At 37.8% G+C, this 19830-nt stretch overlaps 1 protein-coding gene across 2 annotated transcripts in view; it reads right to left on the bottom strand.

Moving 5' to 3' along the window:
• Window positions 1–19830, bottom strand: part of GMDS (GDP-mannose 4,6-dehydratase) — a 422743-nt gene that overhangs the window by 239813 nt on the left and 163100 nt on the right. For both annotated transcript variants that reach the window (XM_074899592.1, XM_074899591.1), the window contains exons 5-6: window positions 17129–17321; window positions 16164–16268 (exon numbers count right to left, since the gene is read on the bottom strand). In XM_074899592.1, the coding sequence (XP_074755693.1) occupies window positions 16164–16268; window positions 17129–17321 (298 nt within the window). The remainder of the gene's footprint in view (window positions 1–16163; window positions 16269–17128; window positions 17322–19830) is intronic.

Below are 19830 nucleotides of genomic sequence, written 5' to 3'. Positions count from 1 at the left end.
AACAAAAAGGACCTGAGAGCCCAGCAAACAGAGACAGACAGAGAAAAAAAACATAGCTGTTATTTTAAAGCAGCTACAGTCTGTTTATCTCCCAGCTGTGAAATGCTGCACAGTATGGGAGTGTGAGGGTTTGGTACTTACATGCATAACCTTCATATGTCATCTCATGACAAGGGACCTCCCTTGAGCCAAAGCCAAATCTACATTTGTTCCCTAGAGCACCTCCATAGGCTCCAGATGCAGCAGGCAAAGAATCCGCTCTCAAACTCTGATTTCCTCTGACCACACTTCTGAATAAGGGCCCCAACCCTTTCAGCGATAAAGTACCAAATGTTTACCCACAGAATTTACTATTTCAAAATGATGACTGTAAGAGCTAAGGAATATTTCACAAGTGTTTTAGAGATGCTAAGGCATATTTTCTAAGGGTGTTAGACCTGCAAGAAAATAAATGTAGGAACGGAGTTACTGTAGGATTTTTGAATCATATCATGCTGACACCAACCGTCTGTTATTAATGTATCTCCCTGATCCTCCCTGCTTTTGCCAGAAGTGCTAGAAATGAAGATATAATTGTATATGTGTCTACAACAACATCCTGCCTTATTTCTTCACTCAAATACTGATCTTGGAAATGACACTGCCTTCTCTCATATCTGCTTGGGAAAACAAAGGCACTTCAGTAAGATAAGCTTCTCCAGGGGCTGCAGAACTGTGGTTGGCAGATGTCAGGGTTGACAAGTGTTCTTTAATTGCAAAGGAACCCTCTGAAGTTGTCCTCTGATGTGGAATAGACAGTCACTGTCACCCCTTCTTCTTCCCTGCTGCTGTACTGCCTCCACTCTGTCTGCCTCACAGGGAGATCGGAAAAGAGACAGAAAAAGCCACGTAAGAGAGGAGGAACGGGCATCTTTTTCCCATCTCTAGCTGCATTGGAGCCAACAGGCTCCATTGTTTTGATTATTCCAGAACCTTCACATCTCATTTCATTCCTGCTTGACAGAAGTGCATTGCAGAGGTGGGAATGGCCTGCAGAGCTTCAGAAATCCTTAAGCCATTCCCTCTTGGAAACAGCTCTTCTCTCTGAGAACTGGAGTCAAATAACCTCGACCCCAACCCCTTGTTAGTAGGTTCTGCACCCAGGTAACACCTTGTGGCTCGTGAGGGAGTTTTGTTAATACTGAGCTTTGTAAACAAAAGGCAAGGCAGAAGCAATGTGTTAAAGTCAGTAAGGCAAAGAAATTAAACACGCTTTCTTCAGTATTTTTCTTTTGATATGAATGCATAGCTTGAAAAGAGTAGGTTTGAAGTATAAAGCTATCCATGAACATTCTCAGTTTAAACTGCTTCTCTGCTGCCAAGCTCCACTGAATCAAGAGTTCTCCACTCCCGCTTTCCTTCTTGACTCATAACCTCTGTGACAGCCACGAAGCCGGGCAGAGCCACTTCATAAAGTGTACTAAATGAAGCAACTTTTAATAATAGCAAGGACTGGCAGGTAGCCATGTTAGAGGAGGAAAGACTAGTAGGAATGTCCTGCAGCATAAAAGTCTCTGTTGTTCTCATTACTGCAGAGGAAGAAAATCTCTTTAAACGCTTTTGATTCAGATGATCATTTGACAGAAACGACAGACAAGACAAATGGCTGTAAAACAAGGCAATTGGATTTCCTACCGCTACAATATCTTACTTGGCTCCCATGACACAATTTCTCTGTTATTCTGCCTTGCCATGGTAAAGTAAACTTACAGGCTACCCAGAAAACAGATGAGTGTAATCAGTCCTTTATAAATTATATCCCTTCACTCAAGGAAAGCAAATAACTTTGCTTGCTCTATAATAACTGTTTCTAATACTTCATTTATTCTTTAAGTTGTTTATAAAACACTTCAAGAGAGGTCAAGACGAGAGGGCAACAATAATTGGAGATTAAGAAGACTCTCTAAGTATTTTTCGCCTGTGAGTAAACACTTTGGCAATTGTTATGATACAAGATAGATCTACTAAGAAAAAAAATCAGCTTATATTTGATTTTCTTTAACATACATGTTATTTCATCTGAGAGAGAGTCCTCATCTTTTCCACAGCTATTTCAACTCAAATTTAAGCAGCTGCAGAGTTGCCTGATGTCATGTGATGCACAAATAACAATAGATTTAACCTGGTCTCCTAGGGAAGAAACCTAAAGGAACAATAAGCTGAGGGTAACTGATCTTGTGAAGTTTTCTCCAAGTCTCTTGAGGAAGCAGGGGCTTTCCTCCTAAGACAGATGTGTTAAAGTCCAGAGACAGAGCCAGGAACAGGCAGAACTGAGACCAAAGGACAGTGATGTGAGTTTACATGCAAGACTGGTGTCTTTGGGTGGGGTTTCAAAACAAGGTTTCAAACAAAATGGGCCATCCCATCGTGTACTTTTGCAGTCCCTGTGGCATGGTTCTGCCTACTCTGGTTTTTGTTCTTCCTGTGCCCAGGCACAACGCTAGCAGTGGTCACAGCACGGCTCTGGAAAAGGGAATTGTATAAACTCTGCAACATCATCTCTTGAGCTGCTGAGTGCCACAACTGTGCAGATGCCTCATGAAACTGAACTGTGACCTATCAGTTAACACCAATCAATATCATCCACACTGGAAGTACATATGGATAAAATTATATGAAATCTTTAAACTCTCAACCCATTGGTTTCTTTTAAAATAGTTAAAATGTAGCACATGAGAAAAATATGTTTCTTAGTCATGTTTCTGCATAGCCCAGAAGAGGTTACTAAAGAAACCACTTGTCCCCCTGACATCTCACCTGCCAATTAAAAAGAAAACAAAGAAAAAGTGGCTGAAAAAGAAAAAAACAATCAAATTTTGAGCAATTATACAGAAATAATAAACTTAAACACGACAAAAATATTTGCTGAGGGATTTAAAAGTAGGCAGCACTATAAGCATATCAGCTTACTAAAATGAAGTTAAATTATTATTCTCAAGAGTTTCAATGGAATTCAGTAAAGAGTATTTTATTTATGACAAACTACTCTCTTTACCCATTTTATATGATAATGTTATAAAAATGCAGGTTCAAGATTCAGACTTTATATTGTCCCTCTTTCCCCCTTTTTAATACCCACATTTCCTTGATATTCTCAAAGACATGATGTCATGTGGATCTAGACACAAAAAGAACCTCCCTCTAAACTACTTCAACCTAACACGAAATTAGAGATTATTCCCACAATTAATTTTAATCCCAGTAAAATCTTTCTCCTTGAACCCACATATTCCTTGACGTGTTAGTCAAATACTGCAGCACTGTACAATGCACGTCAGCCAGAGGTATACTACAACTAAAAAAAGAGTTTACCCAAGTAGAGTGAAGTGTACAATCTAACTAAGCAGCACCTAATTATAAAAAGTTGCTCGTTTTTTTTTTCCCCAGAGTCAAACTGAACTGAAAATTCGTTTAACTGCCTTTTTTTTTTTTTTCTTCCTAAAATGGGAACTGAACCACAGCTGTTACCTGAACTAAAGTCTTTGTTGAACCTAATCCAGAACTAAACCAAGAAGAAAATACCTGATTATTGGATCAGAATAACTGGTTAACAGAATTTCACAGAGGAATTTCCCTTATCACATACCTTTACATTTAAAAATTTGGTATTTTTCAGTTTGAACTGATTCAGAAATACCAAGGCAGATAAGTAATTATTGACCTCACGAAACTGAACTGACAAGTCAAAATCCAAGAAAAATCAGATTTGAACTAAAACATCGATTGGTTCTTCATGCTGTTTTATTTGTTTTTTTAAATTATTGTTATTTTGCAAGTAATGGTCTTGTACTATAGGAAACACAATATTTTTTTCATTTTAAAATGAATTACATTAAACTTAGCAGGTTTTCCCACAAACATTATTATAAAGTAAAAGGGAAATGAGGCTAAGCACACATTTCCAGGTAGCTGCTGTCTACATCATAGTTGACTAGTTCTGCTTTTAGAAGTAGGGAATTATCAGGTCCTCTTAAAACTATTAACATTATGCTTCTGTCTTGAAATCCTTCTGTAAAGCACTCACCTTTTCAATATGTAAGCCTCCCAGTGCTTTGAAAAATCTGAATGCTCTTGCCATTAAACAGCAGGTTTGAAAACCTGATCAAGGCAACTGTGCTATTATTCACTTACTAGTAATAACTTTATTTTTAAAATCTATAGAACCAGACTTAGAGTCAGAGCCTATAAGTATCAAGATGCCTCTGTAAGTATTTATAGCATCACGGCTATAGTACACTGTATAATAAAAGGCAGAAATGTTCAAAAAAGGATTTACTGCATCGTGTGGCTGCATAAGCATTTCTTTCCAGATAGACTACAGAATAATAAGAGGCATTTCCCTTAATTCAATGAAGATTAATGTTCTAATTTTCTCCCTCTTAGTACTCTAGAAAAAAAGAATATTTTAAAATAAGCGTTAAAATATTTCTTTTTTTTTTTTACTCAATACCAAGCCTTTTGTATTAAATATGAAACTACCTGATTTTAATCAGTAGAAACAACATTAAGTTTGAGTGAACCCTCATATACATGATCATTTTGGACAATTTTGATTTATTCTGCTTACTGAATATACTAATTCTTTCATTGGGCTTTCATATACAGACAGCCATTTTCAAGCATCATTTACATACACACATGCGTAATTTTGGAAAAAATGAATGAACATTCACTGATGATTCTATGGGTTTCTTCGTGAGTGTTGATGCCTGGTTACCATTGCCTATAAATGTGATGGTAAACTCGATGAAATCACCACACCACTAAACCCACAAGGAACCCATAGAACCAAAGTGACAGAAGACACTTAACTTACTTGCAAGTAGACCAAAGTTGTGCAATAACTGCAGCACACTAATGAACTCAAACCCAGAATTGCTTCATCCCAGATTTCAAAACAAAGAGCTTATTTTTCTTTAAGTGCAGATTATGATACTTTTCTTAAGAAAAGCATCATTATAAGATGATATAATTTTTTATAAAAATTTAATAATGACCTGTCATTTATCAGTTACTTTTCTGACACTATTTTGGCAATAGATCTCAGATTCACCAACAAAAACTGTTGCCAGTTCTTTAGTAATACCAGTACTTTCAGAACTAGGCAGCAAAGGTAGCATTTGCCTACTGTTACACGAAATCAAGCTTACGAGTTCCCGGCCTGAGTTACTGTTACACCAGTCTTGCTCTGGTTTTCTTAAATATTGCATGGTCTGCAGGGATCATTAAATATGCTAAAAATAAAAGAACTGTATACGTGCTACACTTTTCGTGTGTGTGTGAAACTCATACAGGTTTAAAGAAAAATGCCTATTATTTGTACTACATCCTCAGTTTACATGCTCACTCACAGTAGCATGCTCACCTGAAGATGCAAACAAAACACAAGCTAGCTGGTGTCCATTGCAAATGATTTAAAGAAATGGACTTGAGACTATGCGAACATTAAAACTGTGTTAGAAAACGGAGTATCTGAAACCTGAGGAGCACTGCAAATAGAAACTATGAACTAGAACACAGCAAGGACTGTGGTGCTAGACGATGCTGAGCTGAAGGCAGAGACACTCTTCTAAATGTTGGAACATCAGCATTTCTACGAGGACACACCAAAAATAAAGGAGACCCATGGAGCCACCTTCTAGTTCAGATGTGTGACAAGCACATATAATTTTCACTAAAAGTTGGATCATTCAAATCACTACCTGGAAATCACAGCACATCTGGGCAGGTTTTGGCTCAGAACACATAGTGGCACACCATTCTGCTACTCAGAAAAGGAGAAGTGTGTAATTACCTAGTTTCAAACTAGGGCAGAGCTTTAGAGAGGTCAGCGGTTTGTCCACGATACCTGATTGTCTACCCCAATATAGCACGACAGCAAATCCCACTACTAGGACCAGTCTATACCCTTCCTCTGTTAAAGAAGGGACAGAACACTTCTGTCATCTCCTACTTTCCCTATAACGTACCTAGAGGATATAAAAAAATCAATGCAAGGATTTGAGAAAAGGAAGTCACATTCCTACTGAAAACCACGTGTTAAAATTAGCAGTTACTGGCATGATTTTCAATGACATACAATATTTATGCAAGCAAACAGTATTGAAAAAATGGAGCATTTGCAAACTCAAATGCCTGGTATGGTCACAGTACTGGCTTTGCTCAAGATTCAGTGTCACTTTAGCATAAATGCTTAAAATTAGGTATATTGCTGGGATCATTCCCAACCAACAATGTGCATAAGACCAGGGATAATTTTCAGTTTACTCAATTTTCAAGAATTATACAAAATTTGGGAAGTTTAAGGACTTTCCCTGATCTTTGAAGGTGCACCATGTCTCCATGTATCTTGAAGACGTGCAATAATTGTAACAAAAGATCTTGTTGTTTTTTTTACAGTCTGTGGCAAATAAGAACTCAGTGTGAGAGCCCAGAGCGTACCAGGCAATTCAAGTATCCCTAATAGATGCACGCATGCTACCAATGACTCAGAATATGGGCATGAGGTGGGGCTGAGAAGAGAAAGGTGTCAGCAAGAAAGCACAGAGAAGATTTATAACTTAAAGAGTAAGTGTTTCAAAATTTTTTAAAAAGAAATGCAAAGTAAAATGTTTCTATGTGTTACTGATGTTTTTCTCACATCATCTGGATTTGTTTTAAATCCAAAATGAGCTCTGAATTTTCCAGATTAACACTGCCTAGACTTGGAATTACTATAGGAGTTTAAAGTTTCTGACAAATATTCTCAATCCACCTATTGATGGATATTGATGCAATGAATAAACACCTTAAATCTCCCTTAATGTAAGGTTTTTAATATAAATGAGACAAAAAAGGATGTAAACTGGTGGTCTGAGTTGCTTTGCTGGACAATTCTTTTACAACTGGTAAAACTGTTCAGATTTAATGTCACAAAATCAAGCTCTCATCATCAAAAATAAAAATCCATCAGCATTCCTGTAGTATTTCTATAGCAGTGGTCCTCAAACTCACATGTTCTAGGGCTAAAATAGAGAAAACATAATATTGTATTCTCTCTGTTCGTTTGGTTTTGATTTGTCTTTCCATGCCCAAGAGCAACCCTGAAGGGTTTCATGGGAAACCTGCTAACTGCAACCCACAATCCTTTGTTTTAACAGCTATCATTCTATAGGGGTGACATACATTACAGATCAAAATATGCAACTGATATTGCAACATCTAAATGACATGTGGTATCAGGTTTAATTACAATAAATACTTGTAAACTGTTTGAGAACACTCATGCTTTTGGACGTAGCTTTCATTTGCCAATTGGTGCCTAACAATTAAGTCGAACATATAATTAAATTTTAAGTGTCTATGAAAGGCAAATCCTTGTAAAGGAAATATTTTAGCATGGTTGGCAAGGTGTGCACATACCAACAGTGTGGGAAACACATAAAACTGACTATATACTGCTATAAAGTCTTTGTAACAGAGGTTAAAATCTGCTCAAAATACTTGCAGTTAGGTGAACAAGACTGACACAAATCAGTGGTCTGTCCCACTGTTGAGATTTTCAGCTATTTCAAAGTGACACAGGTTACGTTTATAAAGTTTTCATGCACCCCAAAAAAGTACATAAAGTATGTAATGGTCTGAAATCAAACTACCTATACATGAAATGTTTGTCAGTGTGTTTTTGCTTCGTATTTTTGAACACAACTTTCTGGGAACTTTCAGTACAGACTTAGTGCAATCAAGGCAGAAAAAAAAATTCTTTCTAAATTCAAACCAAGCTCTGACCAAATGCATTAACCTGCTCTCTGACCTCGGATAAAATAGCTTACCTTCCTATGACACTGCTATAAAATCCCACTATATGATGAATCTTATCAGAGGTGACATCTGCTTACATTGCATTTCTCATTTATTTGTTTTTTAATGAGTCCTGAAGACTTTATTGTGGAATAATCAGCTGACATTTCCTTCTGCAGTGTTTTCTGAACCACTAATGGTGGAACTGTTTCATTGTGAATTAGTCTATCTCTCGTTCAGTTTCCCGTATCTTAAATGACTGAGTGGGTTAATTTCAAATAACTTTCTCAGAACAACATGCACTTTTAATGGATCTACTTTTAAAGTAATTTTTTTAATTATGCAAGACAAAGTAACTAGAGTTCTACTGAGAAGGAAATTGACAACATTTGGAAGAACTATTTTAAGGAAAACGGGAAGCACGCTGCTGAGGAAATGTTTCAGATACTAAGATGGTAAGTGTGGCAGCCACTGTATGCGTACAATCTGTGTATCTGAACCTGCACCTGGTAGATAATGCCCCAAATTTGAATGGTGCAGAATAAGGCCTACATAGTCTCATGTACTTATTAACAGCTCTGCAGTGATAATCAGCACTCTGAAGATGAGCCATAAACAATTTCTAATGGTCGTTACTTCATACTCCCAGGGGAAAACCGATGTGGATTACATATTAGGGAGTAGACAAAGCAGAATTACACTAGTATAGTGCATGACAAATGTACATATTTGAGATGATTTATGTGAAAAATCATAGTAAGACATAAGTCTTCAGGAGTTTAAGAAATAGTACAATAACAATGAATAAAATACTGAACATTGATTACTTACAGAGTATCAACAATGTAAGATAGATTCATTCATGCCACATACCACTTGCAATAATGATGTGACCTTTGCTCTTTGTGTGATTTTTTTCCTTTCTTGCCTCTGAATATTTTAGAAAGACAGCAACACTATTTAAATTTGAGGGGAAAATGCAGAAGAAAATCTTAGTGAACCACAACAGAACAAAACAAATGTGTAGATGCAACCGCAAGAAAAAACGGCTCAAGTGACAAACCCAATAAATTCAGAAGTGGCTGACTGTGGCTGAGTCTCCACATCTGGGGAAACTGTATCCCGCAGTATGCTCTCTTGTCCTAGACTCTGGGTGCTCCTGAGCTATAACTTAACTGTGCATTCAAAGGAATGTGTTATTCCCCAGCTAAAGTGGTTTTCTTCAGAAAGGATCTCATGTGCAGTAGCTTGGACTGAATTTCAACAGAGCCCTGGTTTGGGGCAGCAGTGGACTGGCGTGTATCTTTCATGCATGGTCTCTTACCTATCAGCTACTGGGGTGTGAGATGACCACTTTGTATCTACACTGTCTCCTATACTCTCCCCTAATGTTCCAGCAAGGACAATGGGATACTTAATGGGTAAAACAGACTTCTGGCTGAAACTGCTGTGGCGGTTCTGTTCTTCTGACCTGCAAACTCCACATTCACTTTAAGATAGCTTGCAAAATGCGAGATATAAAACTCCCAATTTTTGTCTCTATTTTACTTCATGCTCTCCATTATATGTATGCAAAAAAGCAGAATGATCACACTTTCCATTGTGTTTTGCCTGGGGATAAATAAACATAACAAAGGTAAAAAAATAGGGAAACAGGCACCTAAACCACATTATTTCTAAAAACTTTGCTACAAATTTGTGCAATAATAAAGCCATAAATCACTACATGTGAGATACATGATCCGACCACTCCATTTCCCATTGTCGACTTCCATGTCTTCCATAACATTTCACTTCAGAGTTTTGGGCTGATATTTCATTAGAGAAAAAAAGTCTGCAAATTCTTAAGTTTAAGAACCTAACACTGATATCTGCTAATATAACTTCAGAAATGTTAAGAGTTACATGGTAAGGTTTTCCAAATTTGGTAGTTTTGATATTTTGTAAATTGTGTTGATGCTCTGCTTTTTTTTTTTGGTTGGTATTTTGAGATTAAAAATTGAAGTTGAAATCAGTCATGGAAAATAGCAAAAACTGTAAGCTACTTTCTTCTCAACACAGTGTAAGCCACAAGGGAGCACATGATTTAATGACAAAAAGATGCATCTGATAAGATAATAATTTGCTCAAGGAGAGATCTGGGTTGTGAATGCAGCTGTTCCAAAAATCTAAACCCACAGGCAAGAAATTACTTAGTCTGTGTATGAGCTATATCCATAACTACTTAGATAAACTGGTGATAGACCCCAGAAAAGTGCATCAGATAAGAAGCACAGAATCAGGGCTACTTCAAGACTGAAAAGAAAAAAAAAAATTAAGAGATAGTAAGGATTCCCAAAAACTATCATTGTGAAGACTGATTCAAAGATTTCAGTAATTAGGCTGTTCAACACCACATCTTCCTTCACCAGTGACTCACTTGAGAAAAACTTCTTTTTATATCCTGATTGAGTTCATGTACATGATTGTTTCATTCCAATACGTGACAAGTTCCATGGCACGGACCTGGACTACCTTGAAGCCCAAAGCTGAGGGCACACAGAAATGTTCTCAGCCTTCAATTCTTACTTCAGAAGTCTGTTACTGCTTTTAAAACACAAGCTCACAGAGGAAAGCCCACTCATATTTTGGTGTGATTGCATTGCCTCGATATATCGGTATTGGATAGTACTACGACTTATTAGCAACATAAAAATAAGACAAAAAATCTCCATATATTGTGATGTGCTACTAATTAGTCAGTGTCAGGGTCCACATCAGCAGAATTAACTGAATTAACTTCTTTTGTAATGTCAGATCTTTTTCAAGGGGAAGACACGTGTACTTAGGTAAAATAGCAGAGAGGTATTACCTGGTAATTCTCTATTATTACAGTCAATATTACTGCAAATCCATCTGTACAAGTAGACTCTAATGCCCACATTTATCTCCACTGACATTTGAATGCATGTGTAGATAAGAAAACACCTGCATGGATCACTTAGCAGGATCAGTCTCACAGCAGGGAGAAAAAGTCAGTAAGAATGCATGTCTTCAGGACACTGCATGCTTTCTCTGTTGAAACATGCAAACTAAAAAGCATGAAACGGTCTTGGCTGCTCTATAGCACACAACTGTCTGAGTAACTCCTTTTATATTGGCCATGGTACCTTGCCATCAAGTTTTCAGTATGCAAGGCAGGTGATCCCTGACGATACTAGTCGTCTAGCAAGGAGTCAGCAAGACACAGGCAACAACACTATGCTGACTTTTGCTATTCATATATACTTGTGGGTTGGGCAATTTTGTAATAAATGAGAGACATATCTCTGCACTGAAAATTTTACACACTTACATTTTTCAAAGGTCTAAACTTGCAAAAACAGCACCAGCAAAGGTCCCCAGTATTTCCAACAGTACTAGGTTGACCAAGTTCCTCCTGCACAGAAAGTGTTTAAGAAAACTAGAAATTAGTCTCCTCAACCAAAGAAATGAGAAAGGGAGATCTGGCAGATGTTGACTACATCTCTTTATAGGAGACGCAGAAGAGCAGCTGTTACAGTAGGGATTGTAGGGATTTCTTGTAAAAGTCAGTAGCAGATGTCACCATCTGCTTCTGTCTTCTCCATGAAACAGAGGCAAAAGAGAGACTGAAAGCTTGTTAAAAAAATAGGTAGCAACAAAAAACAAATTCAAAGAATACCCAAACATATTTACAGTGAGTAGGGGAACTTCTTAAACCCTTCCTCCTGGCACCCCCCCCCCCCCCAGTCCAGATGCACAATAAAAGCAAAGAGCACTCCTCATTCTCTTTAAATCACGATTTCTTTTCATTTTAATCTTACTACATATACTTTGACAACATTTAGCCTGCAATCTAACACCTAGCCATTTCCTCCCTGGCTGAAAGAGATCACAGAAATGAGCAGTTGTATCCTTTCCCTCTGGCTATACAGCAATGGTCTGATGACAACTGCTTTACCAGGGTTGGTATCAGACAAACAAAAATTCCCTACTGAATGATCTACGCAATGATGTCATGTGTGGAGGCAAAGTATTTATTACTTAGGGAAAAAAAGCCCAACAAAAAACAAACAAAACTTCTGTTGCATTGTGTCAGGAAACATGCTGTACATGTTTGTACATCTTGGCAGATAAAGATCAGATGAGGCAAGCAATGAAGTGGTTAACCAAATCAGAAAGTTATCTCAGACATCCAAAGGCACATCTTGTAAACCTGAGAAAACTTCTTACACAGAACTAAGGAAAAAAAAAGTAAGGACTTGTCTGGGAAGAAACAAATGATGCTGTCAACAAGTACTTTGCTTTCTCACTCAGAAAAGAAGGTATTAGTGAGATCCAGAGCCCAACAAAAGAAGAGAAATCTTTCCAATTGTGTAAAAAAGGCTTGGATCGAGACCCAGCTTTCCTGAAAACTGAACTTGCTAATTGCCTCACTCTTCCACTGTCAAAACCATCATCTCACCGAATAGAAATACCTTTCCAATATTGCCATAGGGCAGACATTTCCACACTGGTAATACTGGGAGCCATGTTCAACCACCACCTCCCCCCTTTGGTATCTCATAATGTTGTCTTGCAAGAAAAAAAAAACAAAAAAAACCAAACCAAACCAGCATTCTGGGAAAGTTTTTTAGGTTTTCTTTTGTTTGTTCATTTTTGGAAACAGAGGCCAAAGTGTAGCTTACTACCACTGTAGAGAGCATTTTGCTTTCCAGCTAGAGTCATAGTCAGACAATAAAAAGCTTCAGAAATGGAAGATCCCATTCTCCTTTGGTATTGCCATAAATCAGGAAACACTCAAGCTATACCTGGGTAAAATTGATGAAAGTAACTGAAGAAATCAGCTTTAGCAAGGTAGACTGCTAATACAGGTCTTTTCCCCAAAGAAGGGAAATTATGCTTATCTTACATTATGAGACCATTACTGGAAGCACTATGCCAGTTCCTCAGCTGGCATAAATCAACATGACCTTATTCACTTTGGTGCAGCTGTGTTGATTTATGTGACCTGAAAAATACATACTGGTCTAAAAGTGACTATTTTGTCTTATAAAACTATAAAAGTGACTTAAGACATGAAAGGCAGTACATATAATGTAAAGAAAAAATTAGAAGGTACTAGGTAAGGCTCAAAATAGGTGTATATTTTATTAAGATTAGTCTAACATAGCCACTCATTTTACTCCATAGGAGATTTTAGATAATATTATCTGTCATTACACCCACATGTACCTCTTGAGTATGGATCCAAGTATTTGAGCAATTTAATAATGCTGTACTGTTCCCAAATGAAAATGTAAGGTTCAGACAGTGGGTTCAACTAACCTGGAATTTATCACTGGTGTTTTTTGTAAAGTCACTGTGGCTGACAGAACATGAAACATCAAACTTAAAAGCAAGCCCACACTGCAAACTTAAGTGTTCGGATATGCAGTATAGTGTCACATCTTAAGAACTACTCCTGTTAGAGTCTTTCTCTTATAGACCAAAATAAAAGTAGAAAATCAAACAAGCTTCTCAAAGCCAACACTTCTCTGAAGCCTTGGTAATTTCAAGAAATAGGAAACCTCTCATATTAAGACTTAAGCACTCTTTAACCTTATGAACTCTGTGTAGACTTTCCAATGATTATACAGGCTTACACGAGTTTAACTACTGGTGCTCCTTTCCAAGGTAAAACCAGGGAGGTTAAGGAGAAGAACTGGTATTCTCAAATAAGAGGTGTATATTCCTAAATTCCTTTCTCAGGGAAGCAGCTCTTCAGATCAGACAGTTCTCATTTTCACTAGGCTCATGTATTGCTGCCCCCATGGTATATCTCAACACTGTATGAAGAGAGATCGTAAAGCAAAGTCTTGACAACTGTCTGTTCAATTCAGCCTCAGTGACCACCTGTCATCAAGTGCTTGGCAGAAAACTGCAATTCATCGTCCTCCACCATAAGTACTGGTACTTCCAATACAAATACTTCCATATTTGATCACAGTCCACAACACAGGCTGCCAGGTACCATTATTAACATTGCCTTATAGAGTAACACACCTCATGGATCCCTGCCTAGAAGAAATACTAGGATTTGCCTCTTCACCGTCTTTTCCTATAAATATATTCACTGTAGGAAGCTTACAGAAATTTTCAGAAATATGATTAACACTTCAGATATGGGGAAAAAATATGCACCGTCCACCAGGACTAATCAACTCTGCACCTCAGCAAGTGGCAGTGTCACAGCCTTCTGCTCTCCACTGATTCCCAGGCATTATGTTTTGTGCAGGCAAGGTGCACTTAGTATCACCATCAGTGGGATGTTGTATTCGATCAATTCAGTGTAACACTAAGCCAACTGGAATAATGATATGTAATATTAGAATAAAATATGTATTGATTTATTTAGGTAACCCCAATCTCTGAAAACAGTAGAATAATAAAAAAAAAAAGGCCAAAACATAAGGCATTTAAAAATTTCTGTGTATATTACCATCTCTGCATAGGAATTAGAAATCCCACTGAAATCCTCTCTTCCTCCCAACCTCAAAATGACTTCTCTTCCATTTTCTTCTCTGTATAAATTTTTAGACTTACTCCCATAAAAACACTAAGCAAATGGTACCGGGCTGTGGTTATAGTTGCTTTCATGGCATGTACTCCCTCTAAGATGAACGAAGCCAACCTAGACCAATTTTAAGACAAGATTCCTGTTTGTGGCATAAGGGGCTTAAAACTGCACCCAGCACATACACACAACCAAAAGCACAGCCTGAGACTTCAAACCACAGACTTCAGTTCTCCACAGGGACATTAAATGTGTTGAAAAGAGACTTCGAACTGGAAGCTCCATTGCAGCAGTGACAAAGCTAGAACAAATGTAAGAGCAACAAGCACTGAAGATTTCCTCCTTCAAAATGGCACAAGCCTATAGGGAAGCAACACAAGTGGTAAATGTGTTTCTATAATTCTCATTTTATCTTGTAGCCTCTTAGTGGTACTAGAAATCATGCAAGCTAATATCTGTCACTGCATATACCCTCATTCTTTATATTGGTTGGAATGTTTTAATTGCATAAAGATAACACAGAGCAATTTTGACATCAGTTTACAGTGCACCAAGAATATACCATAGTGAACTCTTTAAAAGAAAGCCAAGTATTAGGGCTTCTGAATGAAATGATCTAGTGAATTTGTTTCGCTTTTAGTTTCGAACTTGTACTGTCATTTGCTCCAATGAAGTGATGCAACAACTTCTACACCAAGTATTTGATGCACACATTGTAAATGCTGCCTACACAGGTTACTATGAGGTTTCATAGCTATGACTACCAAAGACTGAAATCAATATTTAAATCCTATTGACACCGATTCCTTTTTTCTCTTTCTTTTTCTTTTTTTAAGCAGAGTTGCAATTATGGTCTATTTCATATGCATAAATATAATTAAAATTATTATATTTTGTGCCAGGCTATAATTTATATAATTGCTTTCCTGTAAAACTTGAATTTATTTTCCATTTAGACACAGACCACAATAAAAGACTTCTGCACTGAGAATCCAGTTTTCTGTGTTAATTTAAAGTCCAATGTTAGAGTGTTTTCTACAGTCACAGTACCTTAAGAGCAGAGGAGAACTGTCATTTTGTAAGAGACTTTTAATCAACTTATTCAAACTAAATATCAGTATTAATTGTTCACAAAGCACTGCAAGAGGAAAAGGGATGATTAACTGGAATTTAAGTTGCATTGCTATTAAGGATTAAACAGAAAGGCATTTTAAAGCCATGTATTAAAAGTCATTTTGTCAGAAGTTATAGGACATAATCCACAAATTTTTCAAGATATACCAGGCTACTCTCTTTAGTCTTATGAATTTAGAGGGTCTATTATTTCTGCCTCTTGACATTTATGCGCAAGCAAAAATCTTGAGTACAAGTCACACCTGAAATTGCATGTTATGCAGTTGCCCACCTGTATGTTAGAAAACCTGCCTTTTAATGTGTCATTTTAATATTTTAGCCTTAATTTATCATCAAAATGGAAAGAAAATTAAGGGATGTTATGATGTTATATTTTAGCCTGTCAAGAGCACCAATACACAAAATGAGATACACAAGCTTCCCTTCAGTGTCAGAGGACTACAAAATGGAATACGATGCTTGAAAGGGAAAGCTGCTGTTCTGCAGGCACTGAGACTACCAGGAGGGCTGCAGTAAATGCCATGAGCAGGCTACAAGTCATGACACCCTCCCTACAGAATTTTGGCAAGTTTAAATGAAACCTGTGGATGCATTGTTTCATTTTTCCAGTCAGATGTATGCAAAGTTGGGAACAGTTTCACATGGATTTTCTAACCTCTCCTGGGGCTTTCATGATTGAAGAGGATGCCATTCACAGCAAAGAGATTGTAGGCCTCTCGGAAGTTCACCACAATCCAGTAGGCATACAGTTTTGCTGCCCCTACAAAAATAATTTAAAGCATTATGTATATCTGCTCTGCTTGTACACAGCTCAGGCAGACACACAAACATATCTCTCACACACACAGGGTGAAGTCCACGGTTCAACAGCAGAGTGCATTGGATTTTGATTCATTCCCTATGTGTCACATTTCATATGGAAAAAATATCCAGCCCAATAAACAGCAGCTGAGTGGGAAAATCCTCCTTTTCTGTGCAGCCTCTGAACTAGCCAAGAAGGTTAGAGCACTTTCTCACTTGTTTTCTTATGCATATTGAAGTGTAGCACTTTTACTTTTACAATATAATTAACACAGCCAGAGCGTGTGAAATACGCCACTGTGGTGACCTTTGCTAATAAAAAAAAAATTACTTTGGAGGAATAAAAGCGAAAATCTGGTGCCTTAACACTCAAATTGATTTGAAACTTTATCACCAAAGTCCTCCGTGCACATTGCTTTAATAAGTGTTTCAAATTTCATGCGAGTTCATGAAGGAAGAAGTGAGCTCTTGGGAATTTTTTCATTTAAGCAACAAAAAATATGAAACTTTATCACTTCAATAGTATCTCACAACCCTTTGTGAAGGAAGAGCCACCCTTCCCCCCCTCTCTACAAGAGCTCTCTACCTCTGAGCTGAATGAACACAGTCTTGTGAAGTGAGATGCTAATTTCCAACCCCCGGGCAATGGCAGCAAATACTTTTTATATAGTAATTCATAAAGGTATGCCTCTCGACATGTCTAGTCACTTTAGCTCTATCGTCATTCTAATCTCACACCCAAATTACTTCAGCTCTGAGACATGAGTGGGGAGAACAGACAGTCAGACACTACACACACACACCATCAGTGATCCTCACCGTAAGGCGACCTTGGGTAAAAAGGGGTGGTCTCCTTTTGCGGGATTTCTTGCACTTTTCCAAAAAGTTCACTGGTGGAGGCTTGGTAGAACTTCACAGAGTTGATAAGGCCACAGGTCTTAATAGCATCTAGGAGCCGTAAAGTGCCAACCCCATCCACATCAGCAGTATATTCTGCTAGGTCGAAAGAAATCTTGGGGAGAGAAAGAAATAAAAACCCACCAATTTTACTACAGGAACCAGAACATGCCATGGTCATGTACAACCAAACAAAGCAGTACATCACTTGTCATAGACCATCTAGACAGTTTTTGTACAGAGTAGATGCTCAGCTTACAAAAGTACCCTCAAAGGATTTCTAAGAATAAACAAGCAGTCCCATAAATAGCAGAACCAAAAGACTAGTGTTCCCTGATTTTCTCTCAGGATTATTTTCCCATGTGAAGCAAGGGGTAAGCCTCTCCACAGTGGGAGCATCATCAGGCTCTCTCTCATCTCCACAGCTGAGAATTTTCACAGTATTCACTGGGGTTTACTAACTTTGACACACTTGAATTTGGTTAAAATTGTCCAAAATAAATTTAAAGAAAATGTTAGCTTGGTCAGAGAACATGACAGCATAAACTTGTATTAAAAAAAACCCCAAAACTTTAAACAAGGTCCCAAGTTTTGCAGTTTAAATGTACATCAAAATGGAGAGAAAACTAGAAATACCTGCTATCAAATGAGACTCCCAACCCCACCTAAGGTGTACCAGAGCTGTGGCTTTTGCACAGATGTTAGGGGGATGATGTAGTAGGAGAGCAAAGGGTGGAGGCATCCAAAAGAAACCTGACATCTTCTCCAGCTGACACATGCTTCAAAGTTTGATAATAAACTCGTGCACGCTGCTGGACCAAGACTTCTCTTTCTCTTCCTGCTCCAGTACTTCTCAGTCATTTTTATGATTGTGGCTTGATTGTGGCATAGGCCACAAGACAATGCTTGAGTTTAAGCTTTTGGAGTGTTTAAAAAAAATATTAATTCTGTTCTTTGCAGTTACAGAAGAAAACTAAAAACTGGAAAAGCGAGCTGAAGGTAAGAGGTGTGTTATGACTCCCCCAGTCTGCAGGCAGGAGAACAAACTCTCAAAAGGAAGCTCCCTCTGCTATTTTGGTGGGTACAGGCAGGTTGCTTGGACATGCTGGTGGAGCTCCTGGACTCTGAAGAATTTTCTGGTGCACATCCCAGACGCACGTTCCTCCTTCCTTCTACATCCTCTCACCAGTCGAGGGATTTTGCTTATACCAGTTTTTGAAAAAAAATGTTCCTTGTTTACACTGCCAATGTTATAAAAAAGTAAAGGGGAATGGACCTTTAGAGCAATCTCCTCCATTGCCCTGACCCAAGGCAAAATTACTTTACCTATGTCCCCTCTGACTGATGATTGACTTTCAGGAATGATCTCTAGAGTGATGGCAATGTTACAGTCTCTTTATATGATCTAGACTAGAGGTTAGTGAGATGCTATCGAAGTCAGATAATACAAATCTATGATCCCCTCTTCATTAGTCTTCAGTGATAGGGTAACTGTTAATGGAGTAGAGGGTAAATGACCATAGCAGGATAAGATGAGCCATCACAGGGAAATCAGTGGGAAAACTGTCACTTAGCAGGTATTTTTTCAGGCTCTCTGCAGATTCAGACAGATAGCCCTGTATTCATTTCTTCTGTTAAACCACTTTCCTTATTCAGTAATCACTGGAGGTTTAAGGTTTATTTACACAGCAGATGAAATACAAGTAATTAGATTAATTTGAATTTACACTTATAGTTAATTTAATACAGGTATGAAATAATCTAAATTGTGTTACTTTGCTCTAAAATCAAAATGTTCTCACACAGTTTTGATCTGAAATAGCTAGTGGTATGAACAAAAACAAACTTTATTTTTTTCTTAACCAAAAGAAAAAAAAAGAAACCTGATACTTTGGCTTGTTAACCTGGCATGACCCAGTTGAAACTGAGCACTGATCTACTGAGAAGTGTTGAGCATTTTTTGGTTTAATCCATTTGGCACAAAGATGACAACCACTTAGGTCTCTAAAGCTCTGCTGTCAGAGTAACTCTTGGGAAAACATGTTAATGAATAGTTGATACAGTCAATAATGCACTAATGAACATAAATTAGTAAATTTCCCATATGGCTAGCACCTTCCATATTCACGGTAACATCCCAGCTCTCTAACTAAAGGCAAAACACTTACTAATTGTAGCAGAACCAGGAATTTACCTGTATTAAGATATTGTTTCCAACAAACAACCTGATAAAAACTTCACTCCAAAATGCAAATCTTTGCTTACATATTTTACTACAAAGTAAACAGCACATATAACTGGGGTGGTCTTCAATCAGAGATCCCAGATTATAAAACCTCTTAACCAGAGCAAGCGATAAGCCTGCAGCAGCAGCACTGGGAACTGCTCTCCCTGGCTGATGCAGAGGCCAGTTTCACAAGAGATGCTTTTCCCTATTGCCTTATGAATGACCTCAGTCTTCACCTAGCAAAATCACTCCCTGGGGCGTGAGGTAATTCTGCCTCTACTCTGGCTGGGTCTGGGTGTCCCTGAGCAGAAACTGCCAGCTTTGTGTCTGTTCAGTGGTTTTGTAATGCAGGCTATTGTTCACCAGGGACAGGACTCAGACCGCTAAACTAAATTCA

Source organism: Athene noctua, chromosome 2 (assembly GCF_965140245.1).
Source record: "Athene noctua chromosome 2, bAthNoc1.hap1.1, whole genome shotgun sequence".
Classification (NCBI taxonomy): domain Eukaryota; kingdom Metazoa; phylum Chordata; class Aves; order Strigiformes; family Strigidae; genus Athene; species Athene noctua.
Note: the sequence above shows the minus strand (reverse complement) of the source record. Positions and strands in the feature narration are given on the sequence as shown.